The sequence below is a fragment of the Phodopus roborovskii genome, unplaced genomic scaffold, assembly GCF_943737965.1.
Source record: "Phodopus roborovskii unplaced genomic scaffold, PHOROB, whole genome shotgun sequence".
NCBI lineage: Eukaryota > Metazoa > Chordata > Mammalia > Rodentia > Cricetidae > Phodopus > Phodopus roborovskii.
The window spans coordinates 376,383-399,918 of NW_026125781.1; the positions used below are offsets into that span (position 1 = coordinate 376,383).

Below are 23,536 nucleotides of genomic sequence, written 5' to 3' on the forward strand. Positions count from 1 at the left end.
TCCACTTTATCTTATTCACTTTTTAATTTGTTTATACTTTTAAAATATTTTATTCTTTGGGAATTACGTATAATATATTTCAATTATGTTCTTTCCCATTCCTCAGCTCTTCCCAGATCCTCTCCTACCTCCCTATGTACCCAATTTCCTGTTCTTTCTCTCTTTTAAAACAAAAACAAAAGAAAAAACCCAGAAAACACATGTAATCCAATTTGTATTGATCAACTACTCCTGGGTATGGGGCCTCCCTGGAGTGTGGTTTATATACCCAGTGACACTCCATTAGAGAAAACTGAATTCCTCTACCAGCATGTATCAGTTGCAAATAGCTTACTGGTTATGGGTGGGGCTTTGTGTCCACTTCCTGCTCTGAGTGCTGGGATTTTGGCTGACTTGAGCTTGTACAGGTCTTATGTATACTTAGAATGTTCTTTTAAAAAAATATTCATACTTTTAAAATCAAGAACATTTCCTTATTATGTCATCTTATTTTTTTAATACACAATATAAAAGGTATGGTATAACATGCAGAGAAAGTGAGAGAGAGAGAGAGAGAGAGAGAGAGAGAGAGAGAGAGAGAGAGAGAGAGAGGGAGCAAGAAAGGATAAATGTAAGGGGATGAGAAATGACTGGTAACGGAGATATAGAGCTAATTGTTTTTCTAATTCTAATTCTGACTTTGAATCTTTCTAGTTTTGGTGATGGATAAATGCATAAAATACGTTTAGTATTGAAAGTGTAAATTTTAATGTGACACTTCACAGTTTTTGTTCCAAATACCAATTCTGAATGCATGGAAGGTCATTGACCTGTATAGACCTTGAGTATGGTTAATTTTGGTGTGTAATTGTTTATTTGCAAGATTTTCTATAATAAAGATTATGAAATTAAAAACACTTTAAACTATTATCTTTCTTTTCCTTTAACCCAGAGAGAGAATTTGGAATAGCGTAGATAATTTGAACCTGGTATGTAGTATCTATGCACATTCATCAACAATAGCTGATGTTCCCTAGAAAGGTTTGGGGAAATACATATTCCAGTAATGAGAAACAAAACTCCTACCCGTCAGCCTGCCTAATCTATTGTCTGTTGTCTGTTGGAAAGAAGATATAAGAAAGGAAGGGGATTACTTTGAAACAACCAGCTATCTATTAAACAGAGTAGAGTGGTGGATTTATCTGATATGTAGCACTTTTGCAGAGAGATTCAAATTAATCATGTGATGCAATTTTTGATCGGCTTAGAATTTTCTTTTCTTGTCTTTCTTTTTTTTCCCTGCAGCCACTAGGGAGGAAAAAGGGATTAGAGAGACTATAAAAACCGTTGGCATGCTAAGTCTGTTGGCTACTTAATTTATTAGCAGATATATGAACTGCCTCAGGATAATGCTTTAACATGCAGGCTGGGAGTGGACTAAATCTCAGACATACCTGTTCCAAAATTGTGTTAATCCTTTCGACTTCACAGTCAATCAAGTATCGTTTTTCCTGCCTTCTATCCATTTCTTCAATGATGCGTCGAAATTCTTGGATGTCCTTTATGTTTCCCACAGACCTTGCTGTCACTTGCCAGTTGTTCTGCACTGCTGCTTCCATAATTGCTTGTAGGATGGAAAACCCTGAAGGAAGGGAAAGCAAGTATACTCAATTTTTTCCTCTTAAAAGTATTTCTGTAGGTGTTAAGGATTCTACTGAGTTTCTATTCACAGTCTACTGGGTCTTTTCAAACTTGATTCCCTGGGGAGAGCAGGTGAACTCACAGCTTCCAACCCAACTCTCCAGATAGTTGGCACTTCCATTTTGGTGTTTTGTTTCAAAGGAAAGAAGATACAATCATTTATGAGCACCATGGAGATAGGTGTTTATCAGGTCATATTTGTTTTGATATGCATTATCAAAATATCTATGGAACAAATGCCAAGAACTTCTGTCTGGCTGCAATTTTCTTTGTTGCAGTTGAAGCTCATTTCTTTTGTCTTTCACTTAAGAATTCTTCAGAATTAGAGGTTTAAAGAAATCCACAACTAAGAATTAGAAATAAATTTACTAGGGACAGAGCCTTATTAAAACAGGTTGATTCATGCATGGATATGACTATTCAGCAAGATAAATTGTGTTGCCCAGGTAATTTCACTATGATTTTGTGAAAGCCTCCAATGCAGACTATTACTCTTTGATTACATAGGGAGTCTATAAAATATTCAATAAAATTAATTTTGGGTAGTTCTTTCATTTTCCCGAATAAAATTTACCATGAGTTCCTGGTTCTATATTAGCTAATTTATATTCAACAAACATTAGCAACATCTCAGAGCTCTCTTCAAAGAAAGGAAAGATCAAATGCTCAAGTTTGGGCTAGCCTATTCGGAATAATAGGTAGTTCATGCTTATAATGCCAAAATTTAGGAGGCAGAGGCAGGAGGGTTGTCAAAAGTTGAAGTCCAGTCTCAAAAATCCAAAAGCAAACCAAACAAAACCAGACAAATAAGCAAGCAAGCAAGCAAACAAACAAACAAACAACCCCCCCCAAGAGCACTGTATCTAAAGAATGAAGCACAATGGCACCGTAGCTTTTTTTTTACATACACTCTTTTAGAATAGTTACGTCTTCAATTTTACATCATATCTGCAGCTGTGCTTCGTGGATGAAATTATAATTCAAGTATAATCTCATCAAGAATAGACAGCTTTATTGGGATATTATCAAAACAATCTCCCTACTCCAAATAGGAATAAGTGATAGGAATGATTTGCAAATCTCAAATTATCTGTGACATAGTTCAGTCTTCACAGAAGCAGAGGATGGAGGGAGATGGTGATGCCATTTGAACACACTCCAAGTTCTCTGCTGTCTTGGGCCTACCCTGTGGTGTAAGTAGGCTGTGGTTCAGAGTTGTCCTCACTGTACCATGGAAAATGGTATTGACATTTGGAGAACATGCTTCAGGGAGATGGCAGCAGTGACTCAGCCGGTCATTATAACTCCTTTGTGTGCTGGGTGTGTGCAGGAAGAAGATCACAAACGAGACCCAAGCACTTGGTAATTTCCAAATGAGCAATTTCAGCACAGGAGCTCAAAATTACAGATCAGAGTAAATTACCATTGCTTTAAATGTTAATTCTTACTCTTATAAAACCAACCACGCATATTTATTTCTCAGATTTACATTTTCGTGTGGGTTTTAGATGTACTCTCTGCTTCAGTGGGAGTTGAGGGCACGTAGTGGGCCAAGGCATGGGATTAAGAAATAAGTATAGAAAGAAAGAGATTAAAGCATGTGGAAAACTTTCTTAAGCAGTGTATAATAAGGCCTCATTATTTTGAATGACAGTAATTAAGAATTTATGAAAATTCAGTAAGGACTGTGTTGAATTTTGTTTCTGGACTATTTATGAAGAAAATATTGGTTGAATAATAACTGAAGAAATTACATAGGGAGTCTTTGATTTTTGTGAAGAAAAATTAAAAAAAAAAGGCTTGTTAGCAAATCACAAGTATTCACATGCTTAGTAGAAAATCCAAATTCTTGTCATCTCTGCTTAATGGACCTTGTCCACAATTTGTGATGACACAGAGCAAAATTAATCTCTTTTCCACATGACAATCTTCTGCATTTTTGAAAGCTGTTAACATGTCTTATTTTAACCTTCTCTTCCTCAGGTTAAAGGTGTTCCAATCCTTCAACAATTCCTTTGATGTGATGATAACCATTTTCCTTTCAGCTCTACTCTTTTTATGGATAATTCTCAGTGCCTCTAAGCATGCATTAATTTTACATAATAACGGGTTTCATGATGACAATTTCCTATATGAATACAAAGCATTTTTATAATATTCATCTTTCATTATCCTATTTTGTCCCCCTTCCATTCTGACTACCTCCTTCTTCTTAACTAGTTTCCCTTCTATTTTCATGGTTTAAAAAGATGATCCATGACTTTCATTAGGGTTGCTTAAGGGACTATTTATAAGAGCATAACCTTCTTACTTGTGGCTACACTACTGAAGAAAATGTCTTTCCCACCTTCAGTAATGATTAACTGTCTCTCCACACTGCCTAGAAGCCCTTAGGGAGGGGTGGGTCCTTATCAACCTTCCTATACTCATGACAGGATGTTGAATTTTCAATATTTTATTGATCTTGATATTTCAGATATCATCTGAACAGTGAATGTGGATGGCAATGGGATTATTGTTTATTTGGATATAAGTTATTTTAGCAGGATAGAGCTTTTGGTTACAAAGTACAAGGCTTATGAATATCAAGCTAGCATCCTACCACTGAGATAAAGTCCCACCTTGGATTGGTAATATATTCAAATATCCAAATTATATTAATTTGTGTAGAGGTTGTATTCAGCAGAAAACTGTTAGTTCTGTTAAAGCTTTAACAATTTATGGTTCATGAATTAATATTCATAACATTCATTCCATTCTACTTTTATCTTCTTTTCCTTTATTCCTCTTCCTATACTGGTCCCTACATATTTTGTTCCCAACATACATGTTCTTTCATATCTGGAAAAAAATAGTATCATTTACTCACAGAGTACTTTGTTACCTATTTAATGTAACTGCAAATTTGTCCTTTTACCAAGAATACCCTGCTACCTGTAGACCTTTCTGGGTGTTTCTCCTCTTCCCATAAAGCTTCCTTTAGTGGCTTCTCATTAATTTCCCCAAATACGACGTTTTGTATTCAAGATAAATAAATTACAAGCAATTTTGAAAAAGCGGTTTGAATAACTGTTTACAGATGCTTTAAAATGCAAAATACAATGAATAAAGTACATTATGGTACACACACACACACACACACATACACACACACACACACAGAGAACGCTATGCTAAAGTTTAATAGTCAACAATGTACTAACAAGGAATGATTTCCACTATATATAATATACTATATAATGTAGAATGGAAAAACCTAACTTCTTAGCATCTATAATGAAATTTTATTTTATATATTTTTCTGGTTGAAAAGGCTTAAGATTTTAAAAAAATCTTCAAGAACTACTAGTGTTTTCTCAGAGACTCAGATTCCACAGTCACTGTCATTTGGTTATATAATGTTTGGCTCTTTTGCAAGAAATAGGTATTGTTCTCTGCAAGGATAAAATCATTAAGATTTTAAAAGTCCGACTCATGCTGTCCTCTCAGAGCATAAGCTGCTAGAATATTCAGATGATGGGTCAACACTCTGCTATGTGCTTCCTCTTAATAAGCAACAGTTTTAATAGATCTTTTTATACTTCTGTTCTTTGAACCATGGGACTGTATTACCTAATCAAAACCTAAGCAGAAGAAGCACACAGATTTTTGATGAGTGTGTGTCTGGGATCCAGTTGACTGTGATTCTTACATTTTTCTGAGAAAGTCACAACTATGGCTCAGCACTGTGGTATCATTTTCCATGCAGAGTTTTCCTGTGTTTGCTTGAGCATGGAGCTGTTGCACTCTAGAACTCAGGGGGAATGGTCAATTCAGTTCAGTATATGTCAGCAAGCAATCCAAGCAGATCTTTTTTATTTGTTTTCATACCCAATTTATCATAGTTTCACTACTCTGTTACAGCTGACCAAAGCATAAATAGAAGCTTGAGGGAAAAGAAAGAAATGTTTGACTTGGCAGAGCACAACCAGGTGCTAACGTTTGTAGGAGGTGAGGTTTGCTACAAAGCCCTGGCTTTGTAAAAATAAAGCCTGCTGTTTTAGCAGCTTCAGAATTGTCATCTACTCTGCATGAGTTTTCACATGCCCAGCTTTTCAAGTCTCAAAGCTACTTTGATTTGAATAGCAAATTATCTCATCTGGATTCTAGACCACCATTGCTGTTCATGCCCTTACTTGTCCTCATTTTAAATGGTGGGAGTTGCCATACAGATGAACTGACTATGAGCTTATCCCCTGCATTTGACCAAAGTAACATGGGAGGACGATGTTAAGGAAGGATAGGACAATTAATTATGAGGACCTGGGTCATAGCCATGACCAATTGAATTCTAGTGCATTGCTTATTGGGCTGCTATTGGCAAACAAAGAGACTATCTTGGTTAAAAGTAGTGCCATGCTGTGCAACCAGGTCATCCTTCTTTACCAAAAGGCTTACTTCTTCTGCTGATGGGAACATTTCCGGTGGAAGAGAGATGCCTGACTTAAGATTGTATCTACTACCCAGGGCATCTGGCATCCAATGAATGGTAGCAGCAAAGTTATAAAGGCACAATCACCTCAGACTCCCAGTAGGGTAGCTAATGGGCTACCCCAGCTTCAGAGCTCTAATGCCTTGTCATGGGTGTGCCATAGCTTCATGCTTCTCTTCACAAGTAGTACCAACTTGTAGGCTCACCTTTTGGCATGTGAATTGCCATTTTAACATCTGCTCTAGAGTATTCAGTCCATGACCATGAGTTTGACCTCATATGAGGGATGGCAGCAGATACAAATGCTCTCAAATGTACATTGTCAAAATCAGTTTCCCAGGGAGAAAGGGCTAGAAATACTTTCACTGTCTAAACAAAAGGTAAAAATACTTCTGCTAAACGAATATAGTAATTTCTCTGCAAAAAACTGGGTCAATCAACAGGATTTTGTTGTACAGAAATTGGTAATGAAGACATCCAAGAAAATACACCAAAGATGAATTTTTGCTTTATATTTTCCAGTAGGGGCTCTCACCACCAGAATCTGCACTTCTGACATGTCTCTAACAGTGTCCCAAATGTCAGATTCTGGTATTTATGAATAGCCTTCACAGAAGTGTTGACTGACATTTATAGCCATTTGTGCCTGGTAGGGTTTCCTAGAGGGTTCGTGACAAAAATTACAAATGTATCTAATACTTACTTTTCATGATTCCCTCCTCTGCCTCCTGCAATCACAATCTCATGAAACATAGACTAGCTTTGAACTTATTATATAGCCAAAGCTGACCCTGCAATCTTCAAGTACTTTGAGTACAGGCATGCATGATTATATCTGGCAATATTGCTAATTTCCCCTTCCCTTCCCTTCCCTTCCCTCTTTCCTTCCTTCCTTGTTTTTGTATTTATCATTTTTGGGTTCAAATTTATTCCTTGAATACAGCTTATTTCATCCTCTTTTAAAATATTTTAATAATGTTAATGTCTTTATTGCACCTATAATATATGCAATGTCTTATTTAACTTAGTTTATTGTACTTCTATTGTTGCTTCCAACACATTTTGATAAGCAAGTGTCTAGCATACTTATGAAGTTGGTGTTCTTGTTCATTCAGCTGAAACTAGTTATGTTTGTGGTTGCCTGGGCTGCAAAGCCAACCTTATATTCTCTATTTCTTAAGCTTCTTTGATCTTCATGGACATTGAAATACATTTATCTTGTATTCTGTGGCAAAATAAGGGCATGGATAAACTTGATATAGAATATGAAGGGGGTTTCAGTAAAATATAGAGGCAGAAGAGAGATGATGAGGAGCCAAATCACTTGTTTTGTGTTACATTTTGCCATGTCTAGGAGGCCTGATGTGTAAAATTCTGAACTCAGAGCCAATAATTCAGAGAATGAATATTCATATCACAAAATGTACTTCTCCTTATAAATAACCCATGGAAAGAGTCCCATAGCACAATAGAGCCCATATTTTACTGTTTTGTTGTTGCTGCTATTTGTTTTTGCTTCATTTGAGCAGTTTAGTATCATAAAATCAATATAGTGATTGTCTAAACTTGAGATGTTCATACAGAAGCTGTTCAGTATGTGAAGAGCTTTAGATAGGAAGATCAAAAAACCTTCTCTGTTTGCATATGGATGTCAATCTGTGAATTTTAGGAATATGATAAAAACAAATATTCATTCACACCCAACCCAATTTACCCACGGCAAATTAAGATTTCCCTGGAGACTTTATTCTTCATAAGTGTGTTTGTGTAAGTCATCCTTTAATTAAGAACTGACCCTCTGCAAATCTTCTCGCCCTTATAACTGCACCATTAAGTTGGCTCTCTGTTAATTTGTGGAATCAATGAACATAAGGTTCTCTCCAGTTTTTTTGTCCTGTAACTCTTCCCTAAAAACGTTTCTTTCAATTTGAAGTGTGCTCTTGATGTGTATGAGACTGTCCAATACTTCTATTTGTGAACCCCACTCCCTGAAGAATTCAGATTTCCAAAGCTTGGAATTAAAAAATCTTAAAGAATCAAATTTTAACTGTGAGTTTCTAGACAACAATAATTGATAAGGTATTGTTCGGCAACTTTAGGTATTCCAGTTACCTTAGTATCTTACCAAAGGAGTCAACTGTTACTTGTCAAGTATAAGGGTGGTTCTGAAACTGGCAGTGCATATAATCCTGCATTTTCCATTTTTCTCTTTTTCCTGTTCTTCATTATGAACATTATCTCCCTTCTGGTGAATTATGTAGTTCATTTTCCTCACTCTAAGCTGAGGAAATATGCCCCAAAAGATATGTCAGTTTCACTGATTGAAGGTACACTTGCTTCACATCATTGGTTGCAAGGGGATTTAGAAGACCATCTGGAGGAGATGTGTTCAACGTCTGGGAAAAGCAGAATAGGCGAGCCTCTGATTGCCAGCCACTCTAGGTGTGATATAAAAATGTTAAAGCAACTTGGATTTGGATTAAAAGGAGTTTCTACAGTGCTATGTATAAATCTTTTATACGTTTGTTTGGTGCTTAGGTAATTGTTCTGGGATAAATTGCTAACAATCACCAAGGGCAAGAGATACCTTAAAAGTTGTACCATTGTAGTCTGTTGAACACTTAGTGGATGTTGTCATAGTTTGAATGTGAAATGGTCCCCATAGATTTATGTACACAGAACAGTTTGGTGTTAAGCCACTGGTGCTGTTTTTAGAGGTTCTTTAACCTTTAGAAATGGAGACCAGCTAGAGGAAGGGAGTCACTGGAGAAAATATTGTCCTGTTATGACTTTATTATCTGCTCAGATGAGAGTGGGCAGACTCACCATCCTGTGCTATGCATTCTCCATTATAATGCACTGTGCCCACAAACCACATGACAAAATAAATCCCTTTCCCCATAAATTGCTTTTGGAAAGAGATTTCCTTATAGTAATGAGAAAAGCAACCAATGTAGATAGCATTTAATAAATGCTCCTGCCCGCTAATATTCTCCTACTTGGTTTCTTAGCCCTATTAGAAGTAGTGAGTTTCTTTTCTTTCCTTCCTTCCTTCCTTCCTTCCTTCCTTCCTTCCTTCCTTCCTTCCATCCTTCCTTTCTTTCTTTTTTTTGTTGACTTTTTTTCTTTCTTTTTTTTATATATTGATCCCAGTTCCCTCTCCCACACTCCCTCCATCTTTCCCTCTCTCCCACCCTCTCATGCCCCCCAATCACCCTCCCCTCCCACCCACTCCCCACTCCACATGTAGGGTGATGCCTTCCAGGAGGGGTCATCTAAATCTATCAAGTCATTTGGAGTAGGGACTAAGTCTTCTAAGAAGCTGGTGAGTGGCTTAGCATTTCTTTGGTACTTGGAGAGGGGGAGTGCCATAGAACCCAATCAGGATGTATGCTTGGCAGTTAAAATTGAATAACAGTGGAGGAAATGTCATATACATATTTTAAAAGAGGGCTCTGTTTATAGGTGAGGGAAGAGCTGTTACCAACTGACCAAAATGTACCTACATCCCTGGTGCAGCTTATTATGGAGAAAACCCAATGACTACAAATTAAAGAGACTGTCCAATCTATTACCCCTTTTGCAGCACAGAATGACCTTTGATGGTGTTTCTAGGAGTGAAATATTTTGTTAAGTACACATACTCTAATTCTTCCTTCTGTCACAGTAGTTTATATTGTTTTCCGTGCCTATGGAGTAGTCAAATGAAATTGACCCAGACTGAACTTGGAAAATATGCGCTTGATTTCTATTAAACAGGAGTGCTTTCTATGACGAAACTTAACGTTTTTGAACTACAGATGTGAGGATTGAATGGTGGCTAACAGTGAGAAATGGGGAGGATTTATGACAAGGATGAAACGTGTCTGGATCTTCTTATAAAATGATGTGGCCTGATCTGATGGCTGGCCATTCCTGGACTGCTGCATCTTCTTGATCTTGATATTGCTGAAGGTAAAGCTAATATTAAATGAAAACTCATGCCTAGAGGATATAGAAGGGTTAAAAATGAACTCCTGGAGACAAAATATATATATGACTCTATCTTTCCTGGACAACTGAACTGAGAGAGAGAGAGAGAGAGAGAGAGAGAGAGGAGAAAGAAAGTAGTTCAGCTTAAATTCTGAAGTTCTGCCTCAATGAGATGATAAGACAGATTTAGTGGGCTTCTTAGGGGAGGCCTTACCCACTCTGAGGAAGAGATGGGAGGTGGAGTGTCAGGGAAGGGGGAACGGGAGGAAAGGAAAGAGGGGAGCTTGGATTGGAATATAAAAATTAATGAAAATGTTAAAAAATGAAATTAAAAAAATCTGAGGAATAGGGCTGGAGAGGTAGCTCAATTGTTATGAGTACATGTTTCCCTTGCAGAGGATTTAGGTTCAGTTTCCAGCAACCACATGGTAGCTCCAGTTTCAGGGGAATCTCATGCCTTCTTTTGATATCTACAGGCACCAGGCACACATGTGGTACACATGCACCCATACTTACATGCAAAACACACATAGACATAAAGAAATCTTAAAAAAATAAAAAAAACCTAACAAATAGAACTGACATTTCATATATCACAACACATAAAGAAAATATTTCATACAAACAATAATTTAAACATGGCATTTGAACACCCTAACATAGTCTACAGGGTGGATGTGAGAACCCAGAAAAACTGTCTCATGCATATAGTGTCCTTGATAAATGTGACCTGAGTCTTGATGAATAGAAGGTTATTGGGTGGAGATAAAGCCTTGCTAGGAGGACATCAAGAAAAAACCATCACAGGAGAATAGAGATGTACAGGCTATCAGTAGTTCATGAGGATTTGTGGAACTAAGAAAGATGAATCAAAGCAGAATCTCTAACATCTGTGTATATTACAGTGGACCCCAGTACCAATTAGGAAGAAATATTTTTTTTAGTGCCTGAACTTGCAGTGGACTCTCTGGCATCTCCATACAAAGGAATTAAATGAAAGAGGAATGGATTCCACAAGGAAGTCATGAAAGCTTCACAGGCAAAGGAAGAGGGATATATCTGTCAGAACACTTCTGTTGAATTTAAGCTTTTGCTGTGTATCAAAACTAATCCCTATCCAGAAAACATCAGAAATGTCATTTTACATTAATACTGAAAGTTAAAAATGAAAGACAAAATACACAAATATAGGACCTATTTTGACTAGACTATTTTCATCTCTGGTCTTCAGTTTCTCACATGTACAATTAAGAGACAAAGGTTATCATTAGTCCTGGTTCTCATATTTTAAAATTTTAAGAGATGTAGAAGGCTTTTGCTCATTTCAGACAGTCTGATCATTTCAGACAGTCTGATGTCTTACAACTCAGGTACAATTCAATCATTGGAGGCCAATCACTGGAGGCCAAGATGTAGACAGGATGAAACATTAGTTTGTTTACTTCCTTCATACTACTAAATATGCTCTCCCTTCCCTTCTGGACAGAACCAAATGAAAGAAAGCGGACAGTCAAAATAGTGTGGAATACTTTTATGTCATTTTAGTTTGAGTGGCATTGGAAATTTTTAATTTTCATTTTAGGTTTCTTATATGCAGGGACAGTTCTAGTATGTGGTGTTTTGTAAGGACACAACAATGCCTTTGGGTATTTTGGGCTTACTAGGACACATACCATGCAATGAATTGGAAGAGCCTCCGTATCTTCACATAGGTTTCTCTGCATGATGACATCTCTCTCATCACCCGTGGAACTAATCTGGAGCCACTAGACTAACAGATTCTTTGTGGTGGGTTTTTGACATCTTTTTTGGTATTGCTTGGATTGCTTCAGAGGCTTCCCTGAGTCCAATCCATCTATTTTTTTCTGATTTCCTTATTTTTGTTAATTCCCTAGTTATAAAATCTGAGTGCTACCTTGGATTCTTTCATTGCCCTAAGCATATGTGAAGTAGAGTTAATTCATGTTTCACATCTCCAGTACTGTCAGCTATCTTCAAGCTATTATTAGTATGTGCTTGGACTATTGCAATAGTCCCTTTTCTTTCCATACAAGCGGCCCATCCTTCTTATTATGTTACAGCTATGTCATTCTAAAAAGATTTAGAAGTATTTCCTTGCAGTTATTAAAATTTTCTAATTTGTTTGCAAATTAGGATTTACTATCCAAGAAAATCATAGGGAAATAATTAAACCTAATCAGCTTATGGTTTGTTGCTTTCCCATTCTAGAACTCAGTTCCTTAAGTAAAATGATGTTCTATTCCTAGAGGTTCCCTAATGATTGTATAAATAGGTACAACCAGACAGAATTTGAAGGATGGATGAAAAGAGTTCAATCACCCTACGAGATAAGGAGGGGATAGATATTAGAGATGAAGGAGAAAAAAATGAGAGAATATCTCTTTAGATATTTTTGTTCACTGAATCTTACTCTTCCTTCCTACTGTTTCACTTGGAAATTGGTGCCTTGACTGGAGTTATTGGGGCTTAAATCAGTGAAACGTAAAGACAGCTCACTATTTGGCCAGCCAAGCTTGAGGAACACATATAGACTAGACTGCAAGAAGATAACTGACTCTGCCAGTTCTGGCTTTGATTTTATGTAGTCACTGGATATATCCATTTAGGCTAATGCTTTGCAAAGGATAAACAACCACATGCCTGTGACTGAATTTAGAAGTGCTTTGGCCAACTAGAATATGTAGGGAGTTTACAGAGGTTAAGTCCATAGTCACTGACACTTAAGGTCTTACTACTGATATTGGATTGCTGGGAAAGTTCAATGGCTAGAAGTTTAATTGAATAAAATGCATTTAGAAATCATTAAATTAGTCATTGCAATGGTTGATAAACTGAAAGACTGGTCAGCTATGACTCTTAAGCTTTTGTGCTCATTTGGGCAGTATACTCAGTAAGAGAGAATGACTGAATTCTTAGCTATAAGTTTGCTTTTACTAGCCACTATGCTAGCTCTTATGTGTGATTTTGAGTGAGAGATAGAATTGTGATGTCATGTGTACATGAAGTTATTGATCTGTTAAAGAGGTAAGTATTTACCTAGAGAGAGAAGAGCTATAGAACAGGGGGAATTGGTTGACTGTAAATATTTTTTTTCTTTAGAGTGGAGACTCCACCAGAGGCTGTAATGGATTTGTATGGATAGTAACACTTGTTTCCGTGAAGCCACTGGGATGTGAAGGCATGAGACTGTTCTGTATCTTCAAGCTGGCCTACTTTTAAATCTGTGTTAAATTTGCCAGTGTGTCTTAAAACTGTTTGACAACTCCCTTAGGCCATAAAACATGTTTATATTTTGGATTGAAGCCGGATAATCATAATGCTCTGGAATCTTCTTAGGGAAACCTTCCAATCTGTAGTGTTTAACTCTCCAAATATCAACAAGGGAGCATCTTGTTACTTGTAACAACTTGGATGAATCTGGAGGGTATTATCTTAATTGAAATGAGCAAGGTACAGAAAACCAAGTAGCATACTATCACATTCATATTCAGATTCTAAAAGTATTGATCCCATGGAAGTAGAGAGTAGAATAGTTATAACTAGGAGCTAGGATGGGTGTAAGGATAGGTCTCAGGGTAGTATTGGTGACAGGGCACAGAGATACAATTAGAAGGAATTGATTTCAAGAGATCTATTGTATTTGAAAGTTTCTATAGCTAATAGCGACACATTCTTAAAAATGACAGAATAAATATTAAGTGTCCTCAACTCAAAACAATGAGGGTATATATTTATTATTTAGATTTAATAATTTCCCCATTTATATGCATATTTTATCAACTTTTGTAGAAGCTGAAACATATAATGTTTTCCAGATGTTCTTTAAGATTCATTGGCTATTTTGAGTGAAGAACACAGTCAGCAGCAATACATGAGATGGTGATTTGGGAATTATTTTAGGAGAAAAACAAGACAGTCAATTTCTATTGAAAATTTATGTTTAAGCAACCTCAGGAATTTTACAGTTCATCCCATAGAAAAGAAATGAACTTTCCCTGGGCCTTGTTGTATTGGTAAGTTTAATGGAAGCTGGGCTAACCTCAAGGGATAGTTGGTCTCTACTGAGGAACCCAATAGTGCAAAAGGCATATTGACTATAACCTTAGAACTGTGACGTCATCCAGCTTAACTGGCCCCACTTGAACAGAAGTCTTTTTTTTTTTTTTAATCAGCATGAATTAATTGGCTTGTGTCTTGCATGATGTAGCTGCTTCTTCTGTCTTAACCACTGATGTAAATCACAGCATGAGTGATTATTGTGGCAGCAGCCATTCAGAGCCATTGTGAAAGTGGATTCAATGAATGTAGTTACTGGGTGCGAAATGAAGTTGTCTGCATAGTTGGCTTCACAAAGGAGAGAAGGTACCCAGGATGGTTTATATTAACAACCCCAAACTAAAGAAGGGTAGTCTATGCCACACCTCTGTACAGATCTGCCTATAAAACATTTCTTTTAGTTTTAATAGGAAAGGAAGCTATTGCTAGTTGAGAAAAGAGGTTCGTGTATCAGTCTCTTCTAAGCATACTGGTTGGGTTTAACTCATTCAGAAATGGGATATATATTCCTTCCATTTGCGGAAATCTCAATCTTGATGACAGAAATCATAAAGATGCTTTCCTTTGCAACTTAATATATGCTCTATGGCCAAGCAACATTGGCATCATCAAAGCCATTTGTTAGAAATGCAGACCCTTCCGTTACTCCCTACACTTAATGAACTAGAATACATTTTAAATAACCTTCCCATGTGATTCATTAGCACATCACAATTTGAGTAGTAATGGTCTTGTCACTACTGTGTAATTACTTACACCCACAGCTTGGCTGTTAAGATAAATGGGCAATTCAGGTATATGAAAAGCTCAGTATTCAGTGGATATAACAGAGGAAGAATGAACAATGATGAGTTAGGAGGAAACTGGGTCATGAACTGACCAAATTTTAAGAATGGCCAGCTCGGTAAATATATATCTACAGAAAGCCTTTTAATAGCATTTTGAGAAATTTATGCAGCCAATCTTGTGACATAACAAGTAGCACATCAGGATCTTCACCTTCTGGGGATAGTTCAAGGCTACAACCATAGTAAATCAGGGGAAATCCCAGCATCACTAGGATGAAATGGACTCTTCTGTATTTACTTCAAGCAAACATCCACATTTTATCTATCCTGTTGTCTTTCCCATTTTCTATGGAGGCATTCACAGGTCTGTAGCCAGGCTAGAGAGTATAGCAGCTTCCTACAAATAAAGGAAGGGCTGTGTGCAGAGAAGTCCTTGGACTGAAACTTGTGCAGAGTGACAATCTAGTGGGACTGTATTCATTTATTTCTCTCTACATGGGTGACATGGTGTAGGTAGACACCTGCTAGAGAGCCTTCAAACTTGCTCAGAAGTGGAGAGTGGATAGGTAAAGTTGCCTGTGGAAAAACTACAGTAACATACCCTCAGTCCTATGTGAAATATTCCAATTTTTAAAATTCACCCACAGGTTGGCCTTAAGTGCTTATTTTGAAAGAATAATTTCTATAAATCTGTTACCAATTTCTACCAATTTATAAGCCATAAGCCATACAGTTTTTTGGTCTTTTGGGGAAAAGTTAAAAAAAGAAACAAATATGACAATAAAGAGAAATAATATCTTTTATAAGCGTCTTCACCGTCTACACCCTACTCAACTTAGTCAGCAAGGGATATGTGGTAGTACACAATTTTATATCTTATATTTGTATTGATGGGACTTTGAAAGTGGCCTTTGAGTGGCTTTCAGGTTGTGTCAAGGGTGAAGTTGCCATGCCAACTTTGTTCCAGCTTTGCCATAATTGTGGCTGAAATGTATATGCAAGATATTCATAAAGCATTTCCTGTCTCCAGAGCTTGAGAGTCCCTTGTGCTATTTTAATTTGAGCTGTTTGGATTGTAATAAAATGAATGAGCAGAGAAGGTTAATTATCCTAATTATGGAAGAAGTAAAACCATGGTCCTTTTAGGTCAGGCATTTGGACAAACCTCCCTTGGTTCTGCACACTGGGCATTAGAGAGTTACTTGATTGCCAGAGGAATCACAAAGCATCCTCTCCAGTCCTCTGCAAACATCCCTGAAGCACGACAGAGGGAAATTCTTTTTTTTGGGGGGAGGGGGATGGTGTATGATCAGTCTGTATCCCAGAGCCAGAAAGAGGGTTATCTGGAAGTGGCAGGCAAGGGACACAGCTTGATTGGGATAACTGTGTTGGTTCAAATTCAAACTTCCCTACTTTGTTTTGGATGCTAAGAAAGTTCAAACATGGCTTGGGGAAATAGTTGTGAGCATTTCAAAAGATGTGTGTTATGTTCAATGTTTCATTGCATTCTTTTATTCATCTGGCCAAGGCTGTGATAGTATCTTTTTTTGCAAAGGATACGTCCCAGGACAGGGAGTTGTGGAATTTCCTGGTTCGAGATTTTGTTGCATTTCTTGATTCCCAGAGGCTACCCCTCTGCCTTTTCCATGAGCCATTTATTTTCAGAATAGATCAACCCAGCTAGCAAACATGTTTTAAATGAGGTATGCCTGGCACACAGTAGGTGTTTGTTCATGCTGCTTTACCCACTTCCTTCCTAGTAGGTAAGAAAATGATTAAGATGAGAGAATCACCATTCTGCTTCCTGGGTGATATTTTTTATGTATGATATCTGTTCAATTTGTGACCTGGTGGCATAGGGAAGCATAAAACCTCAGATAAAGCTAAATTACTGATTGTTCAGTATTGAAGATCAAACTGGCCAATTAGTCAGACAGATATGCTTTCAAATTATCCACACACCTATGGGATGAATAAGGAAAGAACTTAAAGTTCTTCTTTCAAAATAGGCCTTCGATTGTTGAATGATCAATCTGTGGCTCTATGACAGTTTGCCTAATTCCTTTTGAATAGTTCAAGTACACTAACATCAACCAGTCTTAACAAAATGCTATAGAAAGTAGAAGTCTCACTAGACATTTAGTCTTCTAAACTCTGCTTCTTCCTGCCTTTCCTTCTCTATCCATCCTGTCTATCCAGTCCTTGAGATTTACTCTTAATTGCTTGCAGCAAGGATAGGGATATAAGGTATGGATTCAATGCATACATTTAAATTCACTTATATTTAATTATTACAAGCTTTTCATATTTTGTATTTGAATGTATCTGCATGATGTGGAGATGTTAATTTAACTGAAAAGACACCATCCTAGAGGAAATGGGAAATGATTCCAGCTTCTTATGCTTATCTCTCATTTTTGTATTGCCCTTGCCCTCAACACTCTTTATCTCCATCTCTTAGGCTTATAAAAATACTTATCCATGTGGAATTGATTCTTTCCAACACTCTCTCATACACACAAGATGGTTTCCAGCTTTAGAAATGATTGGAAGGATTGGGATGTAACTCTTTGTCAGAGTCCTTGCTTAGCATGCAAAGGGCCCTCAGTTCAACCCTTAGTAACACAAAAATGAAGCACTCAATCAAGCCAAAATGAGAATGTGAATTTTTAGAAATGGAAAATTCGCGGTATCAGGAAAGCCTTTGATGCATGGGGAAAGATGGTTCAGTGGATAAAGTGCTTTCCTTACAAGACTGATGTCCCAAATTCAGGACCCCAGGACCCGTGTAAAAATCCAATGCAGTATTGCATTCATCTTTAGTTCCAGCACTCCAAAAGGGAGATGGGGGACAGAGAGAGGACAATCTTTGTGTATGCTCACTGGCCAGTTAGCCTGATGTGTGCAGTTGTGGGGAACAAGAGAGATCTCATGTCAAACATGTTGTAAATTTATCTCCCTTCCTCCTGCCCTCTGTTCCTCTTTCCTTCTCTCCCTCCTCCCCCCCCCACACACCATACACACAAACAATAGAAAAAAGAGGATTTCACAACTTTACCAAAATAAATAAAGAAATGTATACATGGTGTTTGCACAAAGCAAGATTCCCATCGGCAGTGATTTGAAGGATATTTTATAGTACATTAACTTGTGCATTTGTTTTATACTGCCTCCTATAATTTATGTTACACTTCAAAAGAGCAGGCCACTAGAAACAGGCTTGGGATTAAAAATAGGGAATTGTGAAAAATAGATGTTGATGATGCAGCTCAGAGTCATATTGGTACTATAAAGAATTAATTCCTTATAATACAGGAAACAAGCCTTCCAAAGTCTTGGTATTTATTTTTGGTACATGAAGTATATTTTAAAGATCTGTGTATAAAATTCATATATTGGGATACAGAACTGATATAGACACTGTAAGAGTTATGAATTTTTTAATATCTTGGACTTTTTGTTCATTGTTATTGTTTTGCTGGTTTTGACATTATTCTCTTTTGTAACCAGAACATCTTCACTAAGCATAATTGGTAACAGAATTTGACATTGTGTTTGGGTATTTGGGGGTTCATAGTCAGGTCAGGTGGTATGCATTTGATTTAAAAGTAATTTTTTTTTGCACTACTAGAATTGAGTCCAACATTTAATAGCTGTGGTTTAGGTAAGCAGCTAGAAAATTCCTGTTATTGTCGGAGGAAACATACAGGGGCTACCACTGCTTGAGGAGTAAATTGTGTCTTCAGAGATCTATAACACTTAGAAACTTTGGGGGATTGTTTTTGGCATTTTAGTTATACATCTGTTTTGAAGAGAGAGGATGTAGAAATAAATTTGAACCTACTGGCAAAGAAAATCTGAAGATATTTTGTTAACACTTTGGTATTCCTGTCAGGAAGTATAATTATCTGTGTATTTTTTTTTAATCAGACATATTCTGAAGTTATCTTTTTGCTTTTAAATTAATAATACAAAATTTAATTTCATAGTATCTTGAGACCAGTGTAGCCTTTGGGAAGCAACTGCCAAATTGTTCTTTATTGAATTCCCCAAGCTCCTTTCCTGTGCTTGTCAAACAGATGTGCTCTGGTCTTCTATGGGAGCAGTCCTTCCCATTTCAAAGATACTCTTCACTGACTTTCTGTAGCCTTCCATAGGTAGGATAAGCAAAATATCTTGTTCAATTTGTGCTAATTGTCCTGAGTCTTCTCCCTATCCTTTGAGACTTCACAGGTCAATGACAGAAGGATATGGACTGAATTACGTTTCCTTTGAGGTAGACTCTGTTCAATTGTGTTTAATGTCATAGATACAGAGATCAATCAAAGCATTACAAAGATGATGCAATTATTGGATATCAGAATTAGGAAAGATCTTAGATATCATCTAATCTAGTCTAATCTTCTTTTACAGATGCTTACACTAAAAGTTGGAAGGTATGTGACATGCTCAGGAAATTGTAAAGGACAAGGGAGGCAGAGGAATAACAATGACATCTAGACTAAATACTGTTGTATCTCTAAAGTATAGATTTTTCAATTTCCTTTCACATAGTTATTTTTGTTGCCCAAGAATCTTTGAGTGTTTTAGGATTATCATTTCAACATAGATATTAATTACTTGGGTTTGCAGAAGTAAAGATTGGAGGGAAACTGCCAAGTGTACACTGACCCTGGAACAATCCAAGGAAACTGCCATTTCTATTTAATCTGTGCTGTTGCCTGGTCAGAGTTAGTAAATGGTTTTTTAAAAAAAATCTGGACAGAAATTTTGGCCATTTGACTCAACAGAGCCTAGCTGATTGAAGCTTAGCTATAAAGGAAAGCCAAAAAAAATCATGGAGCCTATTTCCTGTTGGCTAACTACTCCTGGGCATGGGACCTGCCCAGTATTTTTTTTTTTTAACTAGCTCTCGTTTGTTTTGATTCACAGCTTTTGCTTTTGTTTCTGAGAGGAAGGAAAGGGACAAGAGAGATCATGGAGGAGCTGAGGAAAGGGAAAGCACATGATCAAAATATATTTACTGGATGAGAAACATCAACAAATAATAAAAAAGAAAGGCAAGTGTTATTTTGACACCTGAAAATAGGCAGACATGGGCCTTCAGCAAATTCTCCATGGACTTGGTACTAAAAACTAGGGTCTTGGGACTGGTGTTTGAAGTGTACTTCTGGTGTGTGGAAGTCAGAAGTTGGGGCAGAGAATGTGGAAGCAATGAATGCTACCTTGTTGCAGAGTGACCTTATTTACACTGAGCACAGATAGGAAGCTGGCATCACCAAGGAGATTGCAGGGTAAGGATGAAACTGGGAAATCATAGCATTTCGCCATTCTCCAGGTACATGTTTCCTTCAATATTTCAATGGCAAATCATGTGATTCATATCAGTGGATGAGAAATTATTCCTAGAAGTTGATATTCTGTTAGCAAGTTATCTGTCTTTTATACTATTTTCCATATACACCATAATGCCATTCAAACACAGATTCTCTGGACACAGTGTTTTATATACTTGAATGAGCTTTTACTTGAAACCAAAACACTGCTATGAAAACACGCCTGTGATTTCATAATTTGGTTGGTGAATGATACATCTAGAGCTTTTACTATGCTTGTTCAGTAACATAGAAAACACTCTTTGTTGGTTCCTCAGCCTATTTAAAGCACCATACAATATATACTACAATAAAATATAAATGTATCCAAGTTAATAGATTTATATATTTTTTCATGAACTCTTTGAAGTAATAGGATATACTTGTAGATGAAAATGCTAAAGGGGTTCACTAGAGATTTTTTTTTGCTCCCAAACCTGAATTTGAAATAGTCCTTAGAAACCAGGACACTTATGGTTGTGAGCCTAGCCTTTAATGGCTGAGTAGGACTGGAAGTCTGTGGGGCCTCTGGTAATGGATCAGTATTTATCCCTAGTATACGAATGGATTTTGGGAGCTCATTCCACATAGATGGATATTCCCTCAGCCTAGACATATGGGGGAGGGCCTGGGCCCTGCTCCAAATGATGTGACAGACTTTGAAGGCCTCACCCTCCCTGGGGAGCAGAAAGGGGATAGGATGTGGGTTGGTGGGGATAACAGGGGAGGACAGGAGGGTGTGTGAATTAGGATTGATGTGTAAAACAAGCTTGCCTCAAATTTAAAATTTCAATAAAAAAATACAAACCAACCAAACAAACAAAAACAAGGAAACAAAACAAAAAACACAACTAAAAACAAAAAACAAAAAGAGAGAGAGAAAGAAAGAAAGAAAAGGAAGGAAGAAAGACAATGAAACCCAGGGCATAGAAAAGAAATCTATTGTGTGTGTGATATTGAACACTGGTCCTTTAAGGTTTAGACAGAGGGTAGAAGAGTACCAAGGGAAAGCCATGACCTTTGCAGTAGCTATTATCACAGCATTCTTCTGACCTCGTCAAGAGATTAAAGACCTTCGGTGGAACTTTCTGGTTTATAAGGAAAGCTATCAGTGTTAAGAGAGAGCATGGGCCCATGCTGACATTGACATCTCTTGAGACATACAAGAGTGGCTCATAGCAGATAGAGTGACAGACACGTGTAATGATTCTCAGAAAGTTAGCAGTGTATTGTACCAGTTAGCTAAATGCCTTCAATTACACCTAACTCCCATTTATCTATAGTCTGAGGCCTATGGCTGAGAATATTATTATATGTAGGAAGAAATTGTGGCCCAGAGAGAGGTATGGTGCTAGAAGCAAGGACACAACACTAAGGATCTGTCTAGTCCCCAATGTCTCTTATTTCTATCACATAAGACATGAGAGAGGAAACAGATTTTCTATCATGCAATGTGGAGTTGAGCAGTGTGAGTTCTGTATCTCACAAAGATGAGTTCATGTTCTAGCTCTACCTACTCCCTGGATATGTGACTTTGGAAAAGATTTTTTCTTTTTTTAAAACATCTCTCTGCATACTTTTCTCCATTTGTAACATTAAGGTAGTAAGTAACCTGTCATAGAGCCCTTATCTAGTAGCTGATGGAAGCAGAAGCAGACACCGACAGACACCACACTGAGCTGAATTGGAATTCAGATGCAGAGAGGGAGGACAAGACCAGACTACAGAAACCCACAGAAACAGCTAATGGGGGAGCTAATGGACCCCCAGACTGATAGCTGGGAAACCAACATTATACCGATTCAGATCCCCTGAACATGGATTTTAGTTAGAAGGCCTAGCAGTCTAAGGGACCTTAGACAGTGGAACCAGGATGTTTCCCTGGGGCATAAAAGGACTTTGGGAGCACATTCCCCATGGAGGGATACTCCCTTAACCTAGAGACAGGAGGGAGGGCCTAGTCCCTACCCCAAATGACTTGACAGACTTTGATGACCCCTCCTGGAGGGCATCATCCTACATGTGGAGTGGGGGGGCAGATGGGATGGGAGGGTGGTTGGGGGGCATGGGAGGTAGGGAAAGAGGGAGGGAGAGGTAATTGGGATCAATATATAAAATAAGAAAAAAAGGTGGTAAGTAAACTTGGGTATTTCTTGAATGGTTACTATATGCTAGTCTAAGTATTTTATATATGTTAATTGTTTAACCCTCATAACTACTTGTGAGATACTATCTCCATTTCATAGGTGAAGAAACCAAGGCACATGGAATTTAAGCATCTTGCACATGGTCACTGAGCCAGCGAATACTAAAGACAAGATTTAAACCCAGGCCACTTGAATTTAGCTCTGCTGCATTTAGCACTATATAATACCTAGCACATTGAATTGGTATGAAGACTAAACTGGATTATATGTGAAAAAAATCTAGCCACGAGCATCAGCAAACAATAAGTATTTGATAAACATTAGCTATTATTATTGGCTTTCGATACATCCCCAAACAATGACTAATACCTTAAAGATGATTCCTCATCCCAATAGCCTTCCATCAATAACCCAATTCACTTGATAGTCTCTATGACTGTGCTATTGCAATGGAAATGTCACAATCCTAGGTGATAATTATGCATCTTCAGAGGGGTTTAGGAGGTGTTTATGAACTGGAGCATGCAGTATGACTGCTGTTGCAATGTAATGGGATGAACAGATATTCCAATAATTTACACATGAATCACATGAGAATTTTATATATGTGGACTCTGCTTTTATAGGCCTATAATTCTACATCTAAAATGCATCCAGGTGGTGGCTATGTTTCTGCCCTATGGACTCTGTAAACTTTAGAATTTTCTTTATGACTGGTATGCTTTTGGAGAGGTATGGCTGACTACATTTGATAAGCAGCGAGTGTATATATATCACTGCATAAAGTGAAATTCAGAATTTTATTTGTGTAAGAAATAATATGAGGAACTAGTGGTGAGCAATCCATAATTTAGCAAGTCATCCTTAAGGACATTACCCCATTTGTGGCTGTGTGCTAGCAGTTCCCATGAACAATGGAAAGATATGCCTGAGGTACAGGCTGTACATCACTGTGGACATTGTCGGCTTTGGTAAAGTTTTTCACTTTCTATTTCAGTAAACTAAATGGACTTTGCATGTCTTAAT

At 37.3% G+C, this 23,536-nt stretch overlaps 1 protein-coding gene across 5 annotated transcripts in view; it reads right to left on the bottom strand.

Moving 5' to 3' along the window:
• Gria3 (glutamate ionotropic receptor AMPA type subunit 3) overlaps window positions 1-23,536 on the bottom strand; it is a 263,014-nt gene that overhangs the window by 131,587 nt on the left and 107,891 nt on the right. For all 5 annotated transcript variants that reach the window (XR_007834108.1, XM_051178646.1, XM_051178647.1 and 2 more), the window contains one exon: window positions 1,434-1,621. Coding sequence is in view for 4 of the 5 variants with exons in the window: in XM_051178646.1 (XP_051034603.1) it covers window positions 1,434-1,621 (188 nt within the window). In the remaining variant the exon portion in view is untranslated. The remainder of the gene's footprint in view (window positions 1-1,433; window positions 1,622-23,536) is intronic.